General features: G+C 37.9%; 1 protein-coding gene across 1 annotated transcript in view; it reads left to right on the forward strand.

The window, feature by feature from the left end:
* GUCY1A2 (guanylate cyclase 1 soluble subunit alpha 2) overlaps positions 1-21,057 on the forward strand; it is a 137,362-nt gene extending 116,305 nt beyond the window's left edge. The window contains exons 7-8 of the mRNA XM_039718384.1: positions 8,630-8,784; positions 20,096-21,057. Of these exons, the coding sequence (XP_039574318.1) occupies positions 8,630-8,784; positions 20,096-20,303 (363 nt within the window). The 3' untranslated portion in view covers positions 20,304-21,057. The remainder of the gene's footprint in view (positions 1-8,629; positions 8,785-20,095) is intronic.
* Positions 21,058-22,429: the final 1,372 nt, after the last annotated feature.

The following is a 22,429-nucleotide window of genomic DNA, read 5'->3' on the forward strand; positions in this document are numbered from 1 at the left end:
TTTTTTTTTAATTATGTCTGCCTTGGTGCTGATTGCAAGAAGCTGGGGCATCCAGTAGAAACTACATGCTTAAAATGTATCTCCTCTTGGTGCAAAAAGTATCAACATACCTTGTGGTGGTAGAGGTTTATATGACATGGGCAACAATTTAGGTTTCATAAATAGTGTGGAAGCCATTGGGAAAACTGTGATACATCATTATTGTAGAGGCTAAGGTTGCTTCTAGTAGTAAAATGGTAAGATTGTTAGAGATCAGTGGTTTTATATAAAAGCTGCTGTGATCCTTGTTGATTGCTTCAAGCTCTTCCCAAAGCAGATCAATCTGGCTTTCATCGATGTCTAAGAACCTGTACTGTCAAAAGACAAAGCATGACTCTGCCATTGAAAGGTCATTTCATTTTACAGTCTCAAAGATGCAGGCTAGATTCAAAGACCATTACATTAAATCATCTGAAGAAATTTCTGCAGTTCTACAAAGAGAATGATCTTTTGATGGGGTCCCATCCATCAACACAAGTATTTTTGATGATTTATGCACAAGAATGTAGCTCATTTTACATAAAGGTAAATGTGTCAACTTTGCCTTTTAGGCTGAGAGTTGAATTCATCTCACCTTCTTTAGCTCTCTGTTTATGAGGTGTCCAGGTTAAATTTACAATTAAATATCCTTCTCTGTTCCACCAGGAGAGTTAGACAGCTTCAGGAGTGAGTGATTCAACCTCTCCTGTGTGCCAATTTTAAAATATGAAGAATTGCAGCCCTGAGGTTATTTACCTCCTGTGTTTAGCAGGAGTCTAGAAACCTAACTTAAATGATGCTGGCTAACGTCTAGGTTGTTGCAATTAGGTGAAATTTACCTTAAATTAGGAAAAGTATCAAAGGTTGATTCTTGAGGTTAAAACACTTAGGTCAAACTTTTTTTTTTCTTTTTTTTTTTGCATATAGTTTTTTTGTTCTCTTAAATATTTTGAGCATGTGTCATTTATCCCTGTTAAAGTATCACCCAATCCATTCAGTATATGTCATATGATGGCACTGGGAGACAAAGATGTCCTCCTACACTAGGGATCAAAGAGAACTTTCTGATGAATATTTTTCTTTTTTGGGTGTCAGTGGTGGGGAGGCTGGGAAAAATCCTCCACTGCTATGTGGGCTTGTGTGAGTGATTAGCTCTTTTTTAAGTGCCTGAACACACAGGTTCACATAGTAATTAAATTCCTACTGTGGAAATTACTATTTAAAGAAAACAATAAAAGGTGGTTTTGATTAAATGCCCCATCAACAATGAAATGCAATGTTTTATTGGTGAGTGAGAAGCAGCTCATGAAGCAGCTCATTAACTTTAATGTTTCTTGTTTGGAACCGTAGGGGAAGGATATAGGTTTTATTTTGCTGTTTAGCAGCTCTGAAAATTCTCATTTACGTCATTTAACACCCACCTCTCCACTCAGAACCCCCTCCAGTAAATAATTTCAGGTCATAAGTTTCCTTACAGTTGACCCAAATCCTCTTCTAACCTAGACACTGAGCAGTGCCATACTGAATTCACATGATCCCATTTGGATCAAAAATAACTTGCCCAGAGTAAACTTTCCCTTGATGCTAGAACTAATGAGTTCCCAAAACTAGTCTGAGTCTTCATTTTTGTTTTTACTTCATCTAATTCTATCTCATACTGCTGATGGAGACTCACAGGTGTATAATTTTTCAACATGAAAATTTTTAAAATACAGAGTTGTGAAGTAAAGGAAGCTGCAAGGAACCTCTGAAGGTTAACTAATCCAACCACTATTCAAAGCAGGGCTAGCCTAGATCATGGTGAAAGAACTTCAAGGGAAAGAGAGAAATAATTTCATCCTTCAAGTCTGGGGCTTCTTTATGTAGAAATGATTCATAGCTCCTTTTCCCACATTCAGTAGAAGGGACTGTATGCCAAGACCATAGCCCAGGGATGTACATATGCAAAATGCATCACATTGGTTATAATTTAATTGCTTCTCTTTTGCACAAACCACATGATTGCCTTACCCAATAGCTATTTAAAATAGATTTATTGATCCTAAGGCATTCATTCTTTATTAGTTTATTACTCTATTTTTCATTGTCCCTGTCTAATTTGCTGTGTATTTTGCTTCAGATGGGTTGAATAATTTTGTGAGTAAAAAATGTAGGAAATTCTGATTAGAAAAGAAGTTAAGTGTTTCTATAGAACACCTTGTGAAATTCAAGTGATCTAAATTTTCCTCTGAGCAGGTCTGTTCCTTGGCAACAATTCTGTAGTGAGCTGTACTGTCATATGTCCCTTTCCAGAAAGACACTGTGATATTTATAAATCTATCTAAGAATACAGATAACCCACACACTAAAGCATATGTCAGGACATAGCTGTCAGTCCTATCAACTTGCAGTCCTCTGAAGGAGCAGAAAGGCACATTGACTCACCAGTGTGTGGCCCTGATTTTAGACCTCTGAGCTCTGGAGAGTCTGTTTTACATTGAGACATTTTACAAGTAAATGTCCCTGTGTAAGGCATATGTTGGATTTAGAGATAGTGCTGCTGTAGAAGCTGCTAGAAGATATTAGAGCAGAAAACACCCTACAGAATTAGGCAGATTCTGTTTGAAATAATCTGGATGTGTGTCATGGACTAATAGCTAAGACACCCTGCAAGAGGTGACTTTTTCCTTTCTGAAGGACACTGCAAGGACAGAAGGGAGAAGCTCCATACTGAAACACAGAGTATCAATCAGTATTTTAGGCCAGAAAGTGAGGAGCTTTTGACTAAGAAATGTTACTGTACAGATAGCAATATACATTATTTTGGCTGATACCAAAAGTCCTGATCCAGCAGAATGCTTTCTATTGTATTTAATTGCTTTTCTGGCTTGGGCCATCCGTGTGCCTGGAACTGTTTTCATGCAGCTGCTGCCTTGTGCCAGCCCTGAGCTCTGCTCAGCTCAGCACAAAGTCTTGAGCAGCTGTCAGTCAGTCATGTTATAGAGGCTTGAAAAGCTCCAGGTTGGCTGAGTGGGGGATCACTTTTGCCCATGGTTGTTTTCCAAACTGTGTCAGCTACTTCCCAGCCTGTCCTCTCTCCTTCCCCTCTCTCTGTGTAAGGCAGACAGTTCTGAGAAAATGGATTGTGTGTCCTTCTGGATGCAGTTAACCTGTGAGACAACCTGAGACTTCTCTTTCTAGCATGGGAGTGTGTTTTTCAGAGTGTGAGAACTGTTTATTAAGGTCCTTCTTTCCATGTGGTGGTGCAAAGAAAGAATGCATGCTGAAATGTTACCGTCATTCATATTTGAAGAGGAACTGAATATCAAACACATTTTCTCTGCAAAAAGAATTTCTTTTGGCTCAGGAAATCCCTGAACTGAAAATTGCTGGTTGCAGAGAGAGAACTTTGGAAATGGGCATGTTTTTTCACCCTGTGCTCATCAGAAGAGAGGTTATGTGGTTACCTTTAGTGTGAGTTGGAAAGTCTGCTTGCATGTTTTAGTATCAACTATTCTTTACTAGAAGACAAAAAGAAAGGTACCCACAGACTCTTCTTCTTCCTACTTTGCCCTTCAATTTATTCAATAATCCCTTTATTAATGAGACCACAGAAAAATGGTTCAACTGTAATGTTTCTTGAAAGGAAAATTAAGCTGGATTTAAACTATTCCTCAAGCTTCTTATGTACATGGTGCTGTGCAAAAATATTTGCAGTCCTTTTCTTTTCAACTCAGAAATCATTCTTCACAATTATACCCTTATGCAATTCTCCATGCTGTTGCCTATTAGTCTCTTTTCTTCTGAATAAAGCATGAATTGTGCTTTTTAAAATAGATTTGTAAGCCCATAAGCATGACTTCAAATATTCTTGCACAGCACCATGTATATGTGAAGATTGAGGAATAATTTAAAACCCGCTTAATTTTCCTTTCAGGAAGCATTACAGCCTGAACCATTTTTCTGTGGTCTAATTAATAAAGGAATTATTTTTAAATAATGAAATGTCTCAGTTTTGAGTGAAGGGAAATAAGACTAATATATTCTATTGCTTATCAATATGCAAACTTATATTGGTCAAAACATTTTAGATTTGAGGTTTTCAAAAACATTCTTGAGTGGACAAGTACTACTTCTTAGACTGTCTTTCCACTTGCACTCTAATTTTTGCCTTGAAAATGATGTGGAGAAATGAGGAAAGATGAAGGAGAATACATTTTTCTAAAAGGTTTCAAAAGAGAAAAAACTCAAGAGCTTTGACCCTAATGAAAATGACTGGATTTTTTTTTTTTTGAGAGAGAGTGCTGATTAACAAAAAAAACTATTAAGAAGTAAAGCAGCAATGATGAAATTTACTTTAGGCATGCCACTGCATTCATTTACTGTTACTAAAATATTTTTGCCTCTTCCCCATAAAGTCAATTGTAGATGGGTTGTGAATTTTCAGTGTTGCATTTACTCTCATCTCAGTTGCAATAGGCTTTATTTTGATGTAAGAGTGCAGTTTTCAGTATGGTGCCTAAGAAGGCATTCAGAAAATTGCAAGTAAATGAAATTGCACAGAACATAAAAAAGAAACAAAACTCAACTAAGTAAAAACCCCAGCTCTTCTAGATATAAAAGAGGAAAATCATTCTTTGGCAATGGGGAGGTGTAAAGAAGTGGCATACAATTTTTTTAAGATTGGGGACATCAGAAGAATTCAGTAGCAGAATGTTCAGTTCAGAAAAAGAACAAATATTTTTGTGCTGTTCATGCTTGTTCCTGTTTGTTCTTGACTTTCCTCTTGCAGTCTAGTCTGGACTATCAGCTCTCATTGGTACCACTTCTGGCACATTTCCACTGGTCATTTTAGATGATGACCAGTGCTTCTCATCTTTCCTTATGAATCTTCTTCTTGATCACTACTAAACAAAATCCTTCTGGTCACTCAGGTATTAGACATTTCTGCTCTTTGTGCCTTATCCTGTAAGAAATATCCAAATACTGCTGCTTTCTTAATACAAGCTTTGGAAGCTTCTTTTGCTTTGCACATAGCCATGTCTTTCCTCTCACATTACATTGATCAATGCAGGCTGCTTTTCTTTTACACCTCTGACTCATCAGCTTTTCTCCACTTCACTACTACCACGGCTCTTGCAGGGATCAGATCTGTTCATCTTTTTTTCTCGTTTTTCATTGCACTCAGTTCAAGTTGTCCCTGTTCATCTAAAAGATCTCTCACAGGTCTCTCTGTATTTGTCCCACCTGTTCATGTCTCTTTTGCCATTGTGCCTTCTGGGATGATGCTTTAGAAATGTCTTTGGCTTTTGTGGATCTCTTCACTGTTCCTTACCTCTTGGAGGAATGGTATTTACTGGTTATTTTTTTTTCACAGCTGTCTTCTCTTTGTGATAGTTTCCAAAGATTCACCATTCCATTTGTGTGCATAATGCCTCTGAATTTTCCGGTTCAGCTATATGCTTCCCTGTTATCTTTAATTATTAATTAAATAATTAAGGACATACAAAGGAGCAGTTAGTACATATGAAAAGAATGCATTTTATTAAAAATGCTCCATTAAAGACAGTTAATAAATGTATAATTTGTACTACTCGTATATTAAAAGGAATAAACAGAGTTATGATAGAAAAAAATGCATCTTAGTGTTGTCACCTAATTTTCACTCTCTATGCTATTTTTAATATTTAATGTTTTGAGAGAGCACTGATAAGGGCTACATGTACAATACAGCTTGGGAACTATAACTATATTTGTGTAACTGTTGTTGTTCTAATTTATGTGGTCTAGGCAGATTTTCTTTACTGCAAAGGTAGTGTGAAAGGTTGATGTTCCCAGTAAGTGCCTTCTTGTTAATAATTTGATCAGACTTTTTTTTTTCCTTTGTAAAAAAGAGCCTGAAGCTGTTAACACAACAGTTTTCAACTCTATGGGGAAAAGACCAGAACAATGAATCTGCAAATGAAGTAAAATCTTGAAAAGACACTTTGAAATAAACATACTTCTCTAAAAAGTACTATAGGACCAATATAATGGTTATTCTTGGTATAATAAGGCACACTAAGGAGTAATTTATGGCAAGAGCATCAGTGTTTGCAAGCTCTTTTCTTGTAGAGAACTATATAATAAAGCAGATGTGGAGCTTTATGGTAAGCCATTCTTAGTGTAATTTAGCTCTAAGGTTTATTGAGAAAGCCTACATCAACTTTCTTCCACCCAATGAAAACTTCAGGTTTTGACTCTCTCTATGTAGTTTAACCTGTGTTTGTGGGACTATATCTACCTTTTTCATTGTAGGAGCAAGTGTTTTTTAAATACCTCTTAAGATAGATAGTACAGAAGAACACTCATGTCTGCCACTGAAGCACTGAGTGATAAAAAACTATTGGCAATATAAAAGAAAGCAATGAAAAGGAAAGAATGAAATTAACAAAACAACCAACAATAACTTCAGCTTTCACTGCATATATTGCAAAAGCAAATTTTATTTTCTTAGTATGTTTTTTGCTGTAATATTTTCCAACCTCTCAAATATATAGTCTTCTTGTGTTTTTAAAGGAAAACAAAGCAAATACTTTTCCTTACAGTTTCAATCTGGCCTTTACATGTGATGGAATGTACTGTGGAAGAGGTCACAGCACACAGTTAATTTGTGATTTTTAAATAAACAGGCAGAGTTGCAATGAAACAAATGGATTTCATTAGCTTTGTTCCTAAAATTGTGTGCAAAATTACTAACTCACCTCCCATCTCACAAGAACAAGACATTGTAAATAGGTTATTACTTATTAAAAGCTGACAGCATGCTGGCTGTTGTGTGAGCAAGACTTCCTGCTCCTAGTCTTTCACTGAGGGCAGATACTGACCTCACCTATAGGGAGAAGGACTGTTTACCCAATTCACGAGTGCAGGAGCACTTTTCTCCACTGGTAATGGACAGTGGAGTTTAAATGTGTGTTGTAGCAAAAGCAGGAAATCTTATTTCTCCTAAAGATGACCAAAATAACCCAAGTATTATGAGTTTGCACAGATGCTAGCAGGCAGACCAAGTTCATGGATGCTTCTAGCCCTATGGAATAGAGGATTTGAAGGATTTCTGTGTCTGGCTTCCAAACCATAGTAAAGGTTTGAAAGTTCAATTAAAGTGAGTGATTCTTATTTACAGATATTAAAAAAAAAAAAGAAAGAAAGAAGGAGAAAGAAAGAAACAAACCAAACAACCTAGTCTGTAATTAACATCGTTGTTGTGAAGACTGAGGGTTTTAGGCTGCCTGTGAAAATGTTGTAAGCAGTATCACACTGAATGCAGAACATGTCCTTAGGTTATGCAGGAGTTTACTGTATAGCAGATATAATTCTGAACCACCATTTTCTGTGACACATAAGACAGGAACAAAATTAGAAGAGTGCTTAGCTGCATGGTGAAAGTCTTGGGCATGTGGGAAGAACCATAGTCAGTGAAATAACGTGGGGTCCCACGTGTTCTTAAAACTTCATGGACACCAATGTTATCAAATGCTGGCATTTTCTTTACATAAAAAGGTGTAACAATGATTTATTTTTTAAATCTGTATTTGAGTCCATATTTTTTAATTAAAAAAACAGGGACTGCTAGACAAAAGCACAGTGCAATAACTGTGAATTAAGTAAGTAAAAGGACCATATTGAGTACAGTGTTAGGTAAATCACTTATTCATACCCCATCAGACTCTGTTAGTAGCTGATATTTATTTCCTTAACCTTAAGTTTTGCAGCAGTCCAGTTGCTCTGAGCAAGAGTGTGCTCAGAAGATATAAAATCTTCTTTTCAATTTTTTACTGTTATAAAGTTAACAAGAGAAGAAGACTTCCCTATCTGTAAAAAATTTTCTTGGCAAACACAATTTTTAGCTAAAATGTATGCAGAATAAATCTCTGATTATTCATTCTGAAGGAAACTTGGATGGTGACTATGAGCTGTACAGGTCTATGCAATTGCCAGATCTCAGACAGTTACAGGGAATGATGGCTGAAATAGTCATATGAGTTTTATAACTTGCTGGGAATTTTTTTCCTCCTTATTTTGAGGAGGATACAATTACCTTTAAAATCATTGGTGCCTCAGTCTTCAGCATTCTCACCACTGCAATATGACAAAGTGAGAAAGACCTTAGACCTTGAAGAGTTTGGAAGAAAAATATGGAGGAGATAAAAGTAACTTACACATTCACTCCACTTAACTACTCTTCCTGCCAGTTTGAGAAAAACTGGATGTTACTTTAAAGCCTGTGTCAGAAGCAGTGGCAAAAATAACCTCTGTAATATTTGTTTAATTAGATGGCTGATATTGCAGTAATTCTGGGTGATCCCATCCTATTCTGCTCATGATTTCTATTTTGACTGTCACGGTCTCCAGCAAATGAGCATAGAAGAAAATAGTTTTGTGAAAAGATAATAATCTTTTTATTCTTCATTCTTTTAACTGCGTCTGATCTAAGCTAGAGGAATAGAACAGTCTGGGTTTTTTTCCACTTCACTCTTTCTTCTTTCGTTTACTCTTTATTTGAAAGTGCTGCTTGTAGATGGGTGCTAATGCCATTACCCTTAGTGGCTCAGGAGAGGCAGCCTGACGTGGGTCTCATGTTTTTTTGCAGATGAGGATAGGCATTCACTCAGGTTCGGTGTTGGCCGGCGTGGTTGGTGTGAGAATGCCGCGCTATTGCCTCTTTGGGAACAACGTCACCCTGGCCAGCAAGTTCGAGTCAGGAAGTCACCCACGCCGCATCAACGTCAGTCCCACCACCTACCAGTAAGTCCTCTGCACCCTTTCCTATTGTTTTTGTTCCAGCCTGTTTTCAGTTCCATCCAGTAGCATGCTCTGTCCTCAACACATGTAATTCAGCAGAAAGTTGGTAGGGCATCAGGACAGAGGAAAGAGGTACTGCTTGGGGATGTCTGTCCTTTGTTTGCAGGTTAGTATCAGAATGTGCAAAGAAGTCATGCATTGGAGGCAAGGGGGCACAACAGAAAAGCCAGCCATTCCTGCTAAAAATAATATGTAAGAGAAGAAGTGGGAGATATCTCCCAAACTGACGTAGTTTTATGCACTATTCCAGCTTTTGACTGGGGATTTGGGTTCCACCAGCTAAACATAGTTCATGAAAGAAAGCACACTCCCATTGTCTCAGAAGGAAGTCTAGTTTTGCCAGTAAGGCCAAGCTTCCGAAGACATTTAATGCTTTCTTGAAGACAGAATTTCTTATTTCTGTAAAGACACTGTAGAGACACACTTGATAGAAGCATTCTCATAATGTAGGAAAAAAGATTGAAAATGGCAAAGCATTATCCCTGGTGTTTTGAAGAAATTATGCAAATGGAGAGAAGGCTTGATTAAATCTGGTTATGAGGAACAGCTCCTAAATAAAAAAGGTGTTCCTTATTGTTCAAATTTGCCAGTTTGACTATTAGAATTTCTACTGCTTTGAGTATAGTTGATGCACTCACTTTTTTTTTGGCAGGATATCTCAATCTTCCAGTGTTCTGCATCTGAAGTAATCTTCTGAAGTAATGTTTTGAGACTGTGTGGTAAATCTGTACACAGTTGCTCAAACAGTATTGCTTTTCTTTCTTTTTTTTTTCCTATTCAGTACTGTGAATCTCAAATCTTTTCCCCCATAGCCATCTATGTAAATAAAAATTTTTAATGGGATTTCTTCATCCAAGTATTGAAATGTCTGCTGTGCTAAAATATGAATAAATCAGAAATTAAAGTTAAAAGTAATTAAACTAGTGCATAAAGTGACATTCTTCTGAAGAGCCCATTCACTTGAGATCATATTTTGAGAATGAAGCAGGTGAAACAAATTGAACAAGAGGTAGAATAACAGAATAGGGTTTGTATCACAAAGTGAACAGAAATCGATTCATACAGCTGTCTGGTAACATGCAAGAGAAAGACAACCTATTATTTTCCAAATCTATCCAAATCCAATCTATTATTGTTTACAGAAAACATTTTCATTTAAATAAAAATAAATTCAATAAATATATAGGAAATTTCTGTTTGGAGCTTGGTATCATTTGAAAAGGAATTGGTTTTGGGACCTTCCATACACAGCATTCTACAGTGTTTGAGTCTTGGCCATCCGCTGTGGGATAGAAGGAAACCTCTAAAACCTTGTTTCAATAGTCACCATAGTTGTATTTATCATTTGTGTTCCAGTTACAGAAATCACACAGTAGCAGGGCTTTTGGTGTGTGGTTTGTGGTCTGGCAAAAGGTGACCAAATCCCTGTGAGAGGGAGCTGTGCTTTTCTTGAACAGGATCAGTTCTTATAAAGTGCTGTTTTCCAGCCTGAGATAGTCTCCAAGATACTCTGAAAGTGCAGTCCATACTTTTTCAGAAAAGAGATCTTGACAAACATGGCTCAGGGGACTGATTTCACTTGGGGATATGGTGTTGCTGGCTCATGGTTATGTCCCTGAGAGCAGAAACTGGTGAGCTAGACAGCTTTATGGAAATATAACTAGATAGTAGCTGTGGGACCTGTGGTGCACAGAACTCTCTTCATGCTGGGGCCAGAGTCACTTTCCGTGTACCAGTGCACGGTGCCGGTTGTGTTGATTTGGTTATGAGTGATACAGCACCTCCTCTGTGAGGCACAAATTTGTGGTCATTGTTGAACAGCCTGATCTAGCTGGAGATGTTTCTGTTCATTGCAAGACGGTTGGATCTAAAGGGTTTTAAAGGTCCCCTCCAACCCCATTGATTCTGTGGTTCTGTGGCTGTATTTTCTTTTTATCACAATGCTGATTAAAAGACAGTTATGAAAGTTAAACAGTTTGAGGGCTGTGTATGGAGCTGGTTAGAAATCTGTGTGTTTGTGCTGCCCATTTTCTGACTCTTAGTACATTGTGGCACAGAGAAGATGGCTTCTCTTTACTTGTGTCTCATCTGTGCCTGGCTGCCACTGGGCATATTGTACCATGGCAGGTCAAATGTGAGTCACCTTGGAGAGCATTCTTACTGAGTCCTAGGTACCACAACTTGAGTCAGATCTTCTCACCCTGCATATCTCTCAGGTTGTGTCAAAAACGGTTTCTTTCACTTCCCTTTAATCCTAGAAATCCAGTATGAATAGGACCTTTTTTTTCCTAAATGGCTGAACTTTCACCATATATTACCCTCATGTCTGTACTTACCTTGCACACAGTTATCAATGTAGACTTGCTTCAAAAAGGGAAGAAGGTGAAAAAAAAAAGTATTATGTAGTAATGCTGTAACATAAAATTGCAAAACAATACACAACAATATACAGAATTATTGGTATTTTTTATCTGCATTATTGTACTCCGTAACCAATCTGCTGTTAACATGTTGAACAAATTCAGTGCTTGATTCAGAGAACTTACAGTGGAAGTAACAGGCTAGACACTTGGTTACAGGTGAAGGAAGTAGAAATGGCAAGAAAATATAGGTTTGAATGAGATGCAGTTATCATTCGAAGTGAGTGGCTAAAAGTAGTGATGCTCAGGCTAGGAACAATTTTGTATTACAGGCTTGGGAAATTATATGAAAAGGTAAAATGAATATGCATGAGGCAACTTGAAAAGTTTATTTCAAACTATACCTTCTGGTATAGTTGGAAGCTTGAAAACAGGAAAGAAGTCAAGAAATGACACTGTTGACACAGTGGCCAGAAGAGACTACAATTACAAAATACTCAAAGGGGCAACATTATTTAGAGTTTCTGAACGTGATCTATGAGATTTGACATAATATCCTTGTGCTGTCCAAATCAAAACGTAGTGATCTGATGCATTCATATATAACTTATGTTAAATATAATTTGTATGAGTATATATTTGTTGTGTATAAATGAAATGATTCATCACAAACTGAAAATGCATTCATATTTGACTTTATATTCTATTAAATGCTTCTGCTTGATCACACTGTCCTGCTTTGCATTTGCTAATACTGCTGTTAATATTTCTATTATCTAACAACAAGTGTTTTCCAAAGTAGATTATTTTGCAGTCAGTATGAAAACAACAGAATTTTCAATTATATTAAACTACTGGCATTTATCATCACGTGTTTGTGTCTACCATGGCCCCTGATGGAAGCTGTGATATAAGTTTTATAAAGCATGCAGGTCTTGAAACATGTCCAGTACTTACCAGCTATCATTTTACAGTAAAGATTATGCATCCTAAAGTGCCATCAGCATTCAAATAATTATCACACCTCAGACTGCCTATTATTGGTTACAGACACTTTCCTTCAAGCCAGTAATCTGCCTAAGTAGGAATCAGAGTTTAAAATGGTAAGTACAAGGTGTGATGTTTGTTGCTTAGCAGCAGCAGTGAGCCTGGGGCAGCCTTGCTCCAGTTACACCTACCTGGGCAGAGCTCTGCTAGGTGTGAAACAACACCTTTTACAAAGGTGGACTTTGCATTTTTTGAATCTGAAATATCACTTCTGTTTGAAATATCCTGTTCTCTTGACTCAGACATGTCTTTGGACACAAGGATCACAGATCCCCATTTGCTTTGAATCATTGAGCATTGTGAAATTAAATCACTGGAATAGCATTGGTAAAACTAGTGAAAAATCTGGAAACTGGAGAGGAAGTTGAGCATCCCAGACTGGTCCCTGTATAAACATATAGACAGAAAAGAATAGGAAAATAAGCTTATTTAATTCATCTACATTATCCTGAATTGAATAGAATTATCGTATTTTCCATAGTCAGGAAGAAAGCACAGTAAGATTTATGAGACTGTTCAGCAAAGGAGAGAAAATAAATATTTTTTAGTTTTTTGTTTCAGACTTTAATTATGATTTTTATGAGATATAATATAATATACCCACATTTGTCTTGTTTTCCTAGTAGTGTTGCAGTGTAATGGTTTGGTATTTCCAAGAGTTTATCAAAAGCAAGTAAATGTAGTTGTTCCTGTTTGTCAAGTAACTCCTATTTAAGAATGATTTTTTTTTCCTCTTCTTTCTATCTCTAGTCTTTTGCAGCATGTATTTCTCTTGTGCACAGTGTGCCTCTGGCACTCACTGCTGGGTACAGATACTTTCCATTATCACATGTTGGGCAATGCGTCTGGGACCTGAGCTTAGGCAGAGATGAAGAGCCTGTATCCCACATCTTTATCTTGATTTAGAAGATGGGCAGCCCAGGTGTACCTCTTTATTGAGCTGGGCAAGGTCATTGTGTGTTTTAAAGGCTGCATAAATTGCTTCTCAGCCTTTAAAATTGATTAAAACCAATGTAGGTTTTTAATCATTCTTTCATAGAAAGTTCTTTCAAGAAGTTCTATGTAATTAAGAAGTATTTCTGTACCTCCCTCTTTACAGGGATTTTAGATTAAAACTAGGCTTTTCTTTAAACTCCTTATTGATTTTTATTTTTATCAAATTCTTTTTCCTACAGGTTATATCTATTTATATGTATTACTTCTCCTACAGGTTATATCTATCTCTACATCTATATTTTTCTGCCTCATATGGTCAAACCAATGGACTTGCTCTCCAAGAGCCTTTTCAGATTATTTCAGATTTTATTTCTCAGCATCCTTTAAAAAACTGTTTCTTTTTATGTTGGTCAGTTCACCACGTATGTTTTCAAGAGATATTGGTGAACAGACAATTTAATTTTGGATAGATTGGGAATACAACTTATTCATGGGCACAAAAAAATATTGCTAGTCTAATTTTAGAAGCACAGTCAAAATGCACTGTTTTTTCTTGGGTTTCTGCTCCCAGTGTCACCTGCCTCTCTGAGGCTGCACTCCCACAGTCTCTGTGTTTTGTGATGGTGGTCCTGGGGCCTCTGGTGTCTGTCTGTGCTGTGCTTTGTGACACTTTTTGTTCAAGGTTTGTATTTTTGTTCAAGGTTCACTTTTATCCAAGGTTCACTCTACGCAGGATAGCTGTGCTAGATCACTGCTCAGTAGTTAGTGCCTGTTACCTCACAGTTTCACACAGCTGATCTAAAGCTGAAACATGTTTAGGCAGAAGTCATCTGTTTGCCACACAGTTGTTAAACTACAAAAAGCTCAAGCCTGCAAAAATCCAGGCAGGACCTGAGGCCAGCCCTGTTACATCAGTGTAAAGCCTGAGGCCTTTTAGTAGCCAACCTGTGCACTGAGCCTCTGATGTCCCAAACCCAGTATTCTTTTTGCTTAGGTGGGTGACAGAAAAAGTCTTAAAGGTCAGAGATTGACACTCACCATGCTGAGCTGCATGTGGTATGAAATCTATTCCGTAAAAAATCATGGCTGGTCCTTTCATAACCTTTCTACAGTTGACCTGTATGAAGAAGGAACACTAATACTCTAACTTCCATAGTTCAAAAAGTAATAAATGCAATGTGCAATTAATTAGGTAGAGGTGTGGTCAAGGTCTTTTTTTTCCATTCTCCTTATGTGCAGGAACTGAGGGAGAAATTGAAACCTGCTTAAGTTTAGAACGAAGTGCACTGATTTTTAGCATTACAATAGCAATTTCATATGTTTATAGAAAGTGTTTTAAGAGCAGCCTTCCAAAATTTCTAATGAGTGCTGTAATAATGTATTATCTGCATTCATATGGAAACAATTGAGCTGGTTTATGTTATCAAGAGGATACCCAGTTGGTGAAGCAAGCAGCACTTGTTGCCACAGGGAAAGATGCAGCAGTCCAACAGGAGATAGTTGTCTCATAGCCTGTTTGGAAAGCTATTAAAATTAGATTTTCTTGATTATACCAATGAATGGGCTGATGTGAACAAGGTTAACAAAAGGTTTTGCAGTTCTTTTAGAGTTAGGGCATAAAGAACCTTTTCCTTTTGTTGATATTACTCCCTGTGATAGCATTTATGGAAGATTGACTTGGCCAATGTGCTTTTCATGGTGCATACTATGCTTAGGAGTGCAGGTATAGTCTCCTTTGTTGTAGAACATTGTATTTCTTTTGGAACTTTTGTTCAGTTTTGGTCTTAACAGGCCAGTTTTTCTAAAGAAAAGTTCACATTGAAGTTTAGTTCTGAGTGGGTGCTTTTGTGCTTTCATCCAGCAATCCAGAGAAAAGTACGAAAGCCTGATGTCTCCAAGAGACAGAGAGGAAAACTGTGGGCATGGAGGGAGTTAAGAATCATAATGAGCAGCATGCACTCAGTATAGAGGGCTTTGTAACAAATAATTCTGCAATAGCAAGTCTCGTTAGTTCACATGGGAGAGATGAGCAATCACCATTTCTTACTTCAAATTAGAGGGCTGGGCCATAAGAACCGTATGAAGTTTAATAAGGGCAAGTGCCAGATTCTGCACATGGGACCCTGCTTCTGTGTGTAGACCATGGAATGAGGCTGCAGAGAAGCACTATGGAAAGAAACCTGGGAGTCCTGGTCTGTGGCAAGTTGAACATGAGCCAGCAGTGCCCTGGCAGCCAGGAGGGCCAACCCTGTCCTGGGGGCATCAGGCACAGCATGACCAGCTGGGCAAAGGAGGGGATTGTCCTGCTCTGCTCTGCTCTGGGGCAGCCTCACCTCCAGTGCTGGGTGCCACCATATAAAAAAGACATTAAAGTATGGGAGAGTGTCCAAAGGAGGGTGAAAGGTCATGAGGGGAAGCTGTATGAGGAGTGGCTGAGGTCACTTAGTTTGTTCCACCTGGAGGAGACTGAGGGGAGACCTCATTGCAGTCTGCAGCTTCCTCATGAGTGGGAGCAGAGGGGCAGGCACTGATCTCTTCTTCAGTCTTGTGACTGAAGTCAAGAAGAAGGCATGAAGCTGAGTTGCGAGAGGTTTTGTCTGGATATCAGGAAAAGGTGCTACACCCAGAGGGTGGTTGGGCACTGGAACAGGCTCCTCAGGGAAGTGGTCACAGCACCAGCCTGAGAGAGTTCCAGAGGTGTTCGAACAACACACTCAGGCACAAAGGATGTGAAGCTTGGGGATGGTCCTGTGCAGGGCCAGAGCTGGACTTGATGTTCCTGATGGGTCTCTTCCAACTCAGGATATTCAGTGATTTTCTGGTTTTCTGAATATAGAAACTCTGATGAAGATGTGACTGTTTCTTGCCAAGATAGTTTAGTGATTCTCTGGTTTTCTGAATATAGAAACTCTGATGAAGATGTGACTGTTTCTTGCCAAGATAGTTTGAAATATAATTACTGTATCATTTCATCTATGTGAAGAAAGAGCTACAGCTTTTAAAAGCTTCTTCAAGATTCCCCCTAAGTATGATCCCAATTTCATTCGCACACAGACCTCCTGAATTTTTTTCTTAAATGAATGAACAGGAAAAAAAAAAAAGAAAAAAAATATAATTCTCAGAGACTATCCCTTTTTGTCAGAAAGCTAGAGCATTCTTAGCAAGGAAGGGACAGAACAAGAATTTTAAAAGATCTGGAAGATTTCAGGTTAGGAGGAGAAGTTGTCAAAGTTAATCAACTGCAAATCACTGTTTAAGAAATTCTTCCTCCCCTGAAACATCATTGAAGAAGACAAGCTGAGGGCAGACAACCTAATTCCAGGCAATTTATAGGAATTACTGAGTACCTTGACCCTCACAATTTGAGCTCTGAATTGTAAATTGTGTATCCAACAACTTGAGTGGAACCCAGAATTTTGAACCTGTGAAAAACCTACTATAAAAATATCCTTTGCAATAGTGCCCTGAAGGGAAATTCACAGAAGTGATTCAGAAAATACAGCTAAGATAAATGCTTTGAGATATTTTCAGACTAGTTGTTACATGAATATTCCTGAACTGCGGAGGTTGTGTAACTTCAGCTTAAGCTCTCTGAATATGGGACAATCTGGGGACATTTTTTATATAGTTAAAGCTGCAACATAATTTCCTGAAGGTGAAGGATAAGATTGTGCTCTCAGGGTAGATTGTTCTTTCAGGATTTTAGAACTGGCAGACTGTCCTGTTCACGAAGGAGTGCTCTGAGAGCAGTCCATGAGGTGAGGCAACCAACCTGAACTGAGTGCCACCACCCAGGAAATGTTCCAGAGCAGGAGGTTTTACACTGGATCTTCTCCTGAACCAGAGAGGAGGTGCAAAAAACATGGATTGCATGGGATGGAGTGGCTTGGTCAGCAGCTGGTGTCCAGCCAAGGTCAGCCCACCACAGCACAGCTCGGTGCTCATCCCTAAGGATGTGCACTATTCATTCACCTGCTTGGCACAAGGATCTTTTGGGGTTCTTTGTTCCCATAAAAAGGAATTCAGTAAACTTAGAAATGGCCATGGCCATCAACTGCTATTGATTTCTTTTTAAGATCACAGGTGGCCTAAAATTAAGAGGGAAGATTTTGCAGAAAAATATCCTTGCTGATATGCACTGAGAATTTGCAGATAACTTGTTTCTTCAGTATATACAAAAAGATGTAGGCAATCAGAGGCAATTTCTGAATTTTGATCTCACTCTGAGATTGGGAAGTCAAGTGTCAGGATCAACATATTATTTAAGGAATTTGAAGAACCTGTTCTTTAGGAGAAAGCTAACAAGAGGTCATTTTCATCATTATGAAAACCTTTTTAATAGTATTATTCTATAAGCCAGAAAACTTTCTTTTATTTTTTCTTTTATTTTTTTTTTTTTACTCTTAGAGTGTAAAGTAAGTAGGATTGAATGTAATCATAAGTAACTTCCATTAACATTTGATAACCAAGGTTTCCTGACATGCTTGCTTGAGAACCAAAATGTTATCGCAGTGGAGGTCAGGTGGACAATTTCTGAGGGTTGAGGCCGATTCAAGCATCTAATACAGGGATGTGGAGTCTATCACAAGCCACAGCAGTGGAGGAATCTTCAAAAGACAAATTATCAGTCCTGGATCACTTAATTGTAACCAAGTTACAATTCACAAAACAAGTGAAAATAAGATGGGTAATTAATATCTTGCACTTTTTTTTCTATGAGGAAATAGTATGAAATACCAACTAATGTTAGTGCCAGCTCTGACCTTAATCAAATAATGTAGATACACTTTACAGTTTTGGATTTGTGTAACTGTCATTAAAATTGCATGATGTTAGACTCTGATGAGGAAACCACGTAAGTAGGATTGAATGTAATCATAAGTAACTTCCATTAACATTTGATAACCAAGGTTTCCTGACATGCTTGCTTGAGAACTAAAATGTTATCCCAGTGGAGGTCAGGTGGACAATTTCTGAGGGTTGAGGCCGATTCAAGCATCTAATACAGGGATGTGGAGTCTATCACAAGCCACAGCAGTGGAGGAATCTTCAAAAGACAAATTATCAGTCCTGGATCACTTAATTGTAACCAAGTTACAATTCACAAAACAAGTGAAAATAAGATGGGTAATTAATATCTTGCACTTTTTTTTCTATGAGGAAATAGTATGAAATACCAACTAATGTTAGTGCCAGCTCTGACCTTAATCGAATAATGTAGATACACTTTACAGTTTTGGATTTGTGTAACTGTCATTAAAATTGCATGATGTTAGACTCTGATGAGGAAACCATTGATTTTTAGGAAGGCTGGATGCTCTGTAGTGAATAGTCAGTGTGGGGAAGAGTGGCTGCAGTGAAAGCTTACAGATTTAGCTCAGAAAATTCTAAGATTTCAGCTGTTACATGTAGAATTCTAAACTGGGAATCTGTAAAGAGTTATTTCAGAATGCTAAGCCTGTAGTTTGAACACACAAAATATTTACTGCAAACTTTGCAGAGATTAAAAGAGAAGCTTCTCTGTGGAGGCCTCCACAAACATTCCTGCAGTTTAGAAAAGATTGCAGTATTTTGGTCATAAAATTGACAATCTAAACCTTCAAACCACATGCAAAATAAAGTTCTCCACAGAAGTTCAAAGGCAAAAACTTTGTTGGCTTTATAACCAAGTGATTATTTAAGAGCTGGAAAGAAAATGCCTTTCTATGTCAATGAGCTTACACAGACTGTCTCATGCAAAACTAATGGAAAATACTGTGTAAAGGAAGTGCCATTGCATATACTGATAATCCTGCAAGATTCTCCTGGCAAGAGGATTCATTCATTCATTTGCTTTCCAAAAATCAACTTCACAGGCATTAAATAATCTACCTATTACAAAATTCCATGGAAACTTATAACATTCTTCCCAATTATGATTTTGAACTTCAAACTGATTGAGAGAAAGGATAAATATTGTTAGAGGGAAAAGAGGAAGAATGCTTTTATATATCCAATTGTGCTCAGAATTTACCATTTTCTCAAACTGCTCTTTTCAATGCTGCAAGGGATTGAATACCACTCAATTTACTTTGGAAACAAAAAGAAAATGTCTAGAGTTGTTTCCTTTATTTTACAAGTCCAGCTAGTTCTGGGGAAGATACTTGATAAAGAGACCTTAAATTTTCAGGTCTAACCAGACAGGGATTTCTACACCATGGCTAAGATGGCAAATGGCAGAAGGCAGTGTAGTGGGGTCTGTGGTTGTACCAGCTGAGGAGGCATGCCAGGAGATGGCTTTGTGGCTCCAGGGCACCTGGATTCCTTTCTGACCTAACCAAATAGCCTGGATTAAACCCATGGGTACTGTTGATAAATAGTGTCAATTTTATTCTGCTGTTGAAGTTGGATTTGCTGTATTTGAACCCAATTTATGAAAAACAGTGCTACTGAGGGTAAGAAGGGCACAAACTGACCTCTCTGCTTTTTATCTGGGAGAGCTCCCAAGCACTGCCACCTTCATACCAGCCCTCCAGCAGGAAACCTGGTGGTAGCCATCGTTCTGAAATGTTAATTTCTGCCAGACTGACCAGACTAAAGTGTTTTAGTTAAGTCAAATGATATGTTCTGGACAACATTCATTATGAATTTGGTTCTCTTTCTGGTATGTTACCTCCTGAATGCTGACACTGATTTTCAGAGAATGTTTTTTTTGAGCCATCCCTTCAGCTGATCCCAGTCAGCAGAGCTCCTTGAAGTTAATGATGTTCATATAGATCAGCTGAGGATCCTGACTTAGAATTTCTTTATATGCTACATGATAGTGTAAACTCATTTTTACTAGGTTGCACATAGGATCCACCTCTTCCAAAGAGGCATTTCTGGAACGTGTTTTACAGTGTTTTATATCCCTGTGTTTTGTTTTTCTCTAGGCTTCTGAAAAAGGAAGAAAATTTTATTTTTATCCCTCGTTCCCGTGAAGAGCTTCCAGAAAACTTTCCAAAGGAAATTCCTGGGATCTGTTACTTCCTGGAGGTCAGAAGTGGTCAGAAGCCGCCAAAACCTTCCATCACATCTGCCAGAGTGAGAAAGGTGTCTTACAACATCGGCACCATGTTCCTCCGGGAGACCAGCCTATGAGGCCTGCTGCAGATCAAAGACTTGTCAAAAAAGCACAAGCCCAGAACTGGGTCATGACAGGGGAGTTGGAGGTTCTTTGTGTTTCACTGCCTTCTGCTGAGCAGGCAGTAAAAAGCTCCATGTAATGTCAGGCAATAATCATTTTAAAAGGTGGGTAACTGCTGTCAGTAAACAAGGTGGAGATAGGGAAAAAAAATTAAACAATGTACTTCCACTTCCAGAGGAATTTCTTTCATAAACTTCAGTCTGGCCCCTCTATGGCAAACAAAACAACAAAACAAAACCCCAACTCTCAAATTAGAGGTTGGTCTGGTTTTGTGCAGAAAGGATGATGGTTCTCTGTAGATTTGCACCAGCTAAGCAGAATTGAGAGTCAGTTCTGATTATGCATTCCTATATTTAATGTGTTCTTCAGTAAGGTAATGATGTTTTTTAACTTTATGAACAAGCATTTCATACATATACTGTAGAGCTATTGTAACCTTCCTGGCAGGAGGAATTATGACTCAATACAAATATTGTAGGAATTTTACCTATTTTTATACATGTTTCACTTTCTGGATAATTACATTCCACATACTGTAAGCTGAGTGAGCTTAGATAGCTTTTCAGAAGAAGTTACTGTATATTTCATACATTCTACCTATCAAACCTTATTGTTATACAAGTGGGAAGAAGGCATTTTTTGACTTTTTTGGCAACAAAAAAAACCAAAACAATATTTACAGAATAAAACCCCCACTTTGATAAATCACTTTATCTGGTTTTTATGCTAAAGCTTTAGATGAGCACTGTCTTCTTATATAAAATAATGTTCAGTATTTGTCCTACAGTGTTGTATGTCCAGTCCTTCCAGGACAATGTAAACAAAGTGCAGAAGATCAATGTGTGGATAAACAGAAAAGTTCTCTTCAATGGGACTTGTTTTCCCTCTAAATTATCAGCCAAACTGATTTTCGGTAAAAGCCCTGAACTTCACTGAAAATTTGGTCTTGTGAAAACTTATTCTGAGGAATTCCAGCAGACACTGGAAGCTCTCTGGATACTAGTTTTCCACATTTTTTAATAGGACTTGTGTTCCTAGTCAAGATTGATTGTTGAAAATCCATTCTGTTAATAATGATTGCCCCTTTGGAAACTTCCTCTGTTGTTTGATTGGCCGAAGGTCCCCTGCTTTATCTAGTTAAGATCAAAAAAACACCAAAAAGAGAAAGGCAGTACTTTTCCAGCTTTTCCAGGTTTAATGAAAATGGCAGTTCAAGATTTTTGTTAGTCCAAGACAATTAAAAAAAACCCAAAAAACAATAACAACAGCAACCATAAAAAAAATCAAAAAAAAGGCCAATTTGCTGTTGAAAATTAATACAGTGTTATTGTCTTCAATTAATCCACTTCAAGCAAGATGTGTATTTGGAACATTTTCAGGCATTGTTTGTTTCTCAGGTTTTCTTTTTCACAAGTAGTGGTGGTCAGTTTTCCTGTGTGGGTGTGCTGCCTTTGGATCATACTGGGGTGGGTGATGTTGTGAGTTTGCAGATTAGTTGTTAGCTTGCTTGTTAGTTAAAATCTGTGCCGTGATTCCAAAGTGGCTTAGCTGCACATGGGCCTTTAATCACTTTAATCAAAGATAAGACTCAGCAGCAACTAGGAGGCATGAGATACTCTGCATTTCTCTAATTCAGAACAGAAATGAGTTTGCTTATGGATTTAGTAATCATAACATGAGGCACCTCTTGAAAATAAATAAATAACTTTCACCGCATTTCAAGATTGTCCAGCTGGATCTTTCTGTGAAGGGAATGACAGTTCTCTATTTGTCCCCTTTGACCAGTAGCCCCTGTGAGTCTGCATGGCACTGCTAGCCTGTGCTGAGAATGTTTCAGGATTCCTTTCCATGAAGCCTTTCTGGGTGAGAAAGGACTGTCTTGAACCTTTACCGATTTCAGCATGCAGACAATGTCTGAACTTATTATGCAGGGGTGAGTTCTTCCTAGCCTGAGGAGGGTAGATGCATGGGAATTAGCCCAGAAACCTATTTTATTACAAATTCCCTCACTTTCTAGTGGGATACTGATGTTAAAGATTTCTTCAATTGGTATTAGAGCATTCTTGGGATTAGAGGAGTT

This window comes from Passer montanus, unplaced genomic scaffold, assembly GCF_014805655.1.
Source record: "Passer montanus isolate IOZ18808 unplaced genomic scaffold, ASM1480565v1 scaffold4, whole genome shotgun sequence".
NCBI lineage: Eukaryota > Metazoa > Chordata > Aves > Passeriformes > Passeridae > Passer > Passer montanus.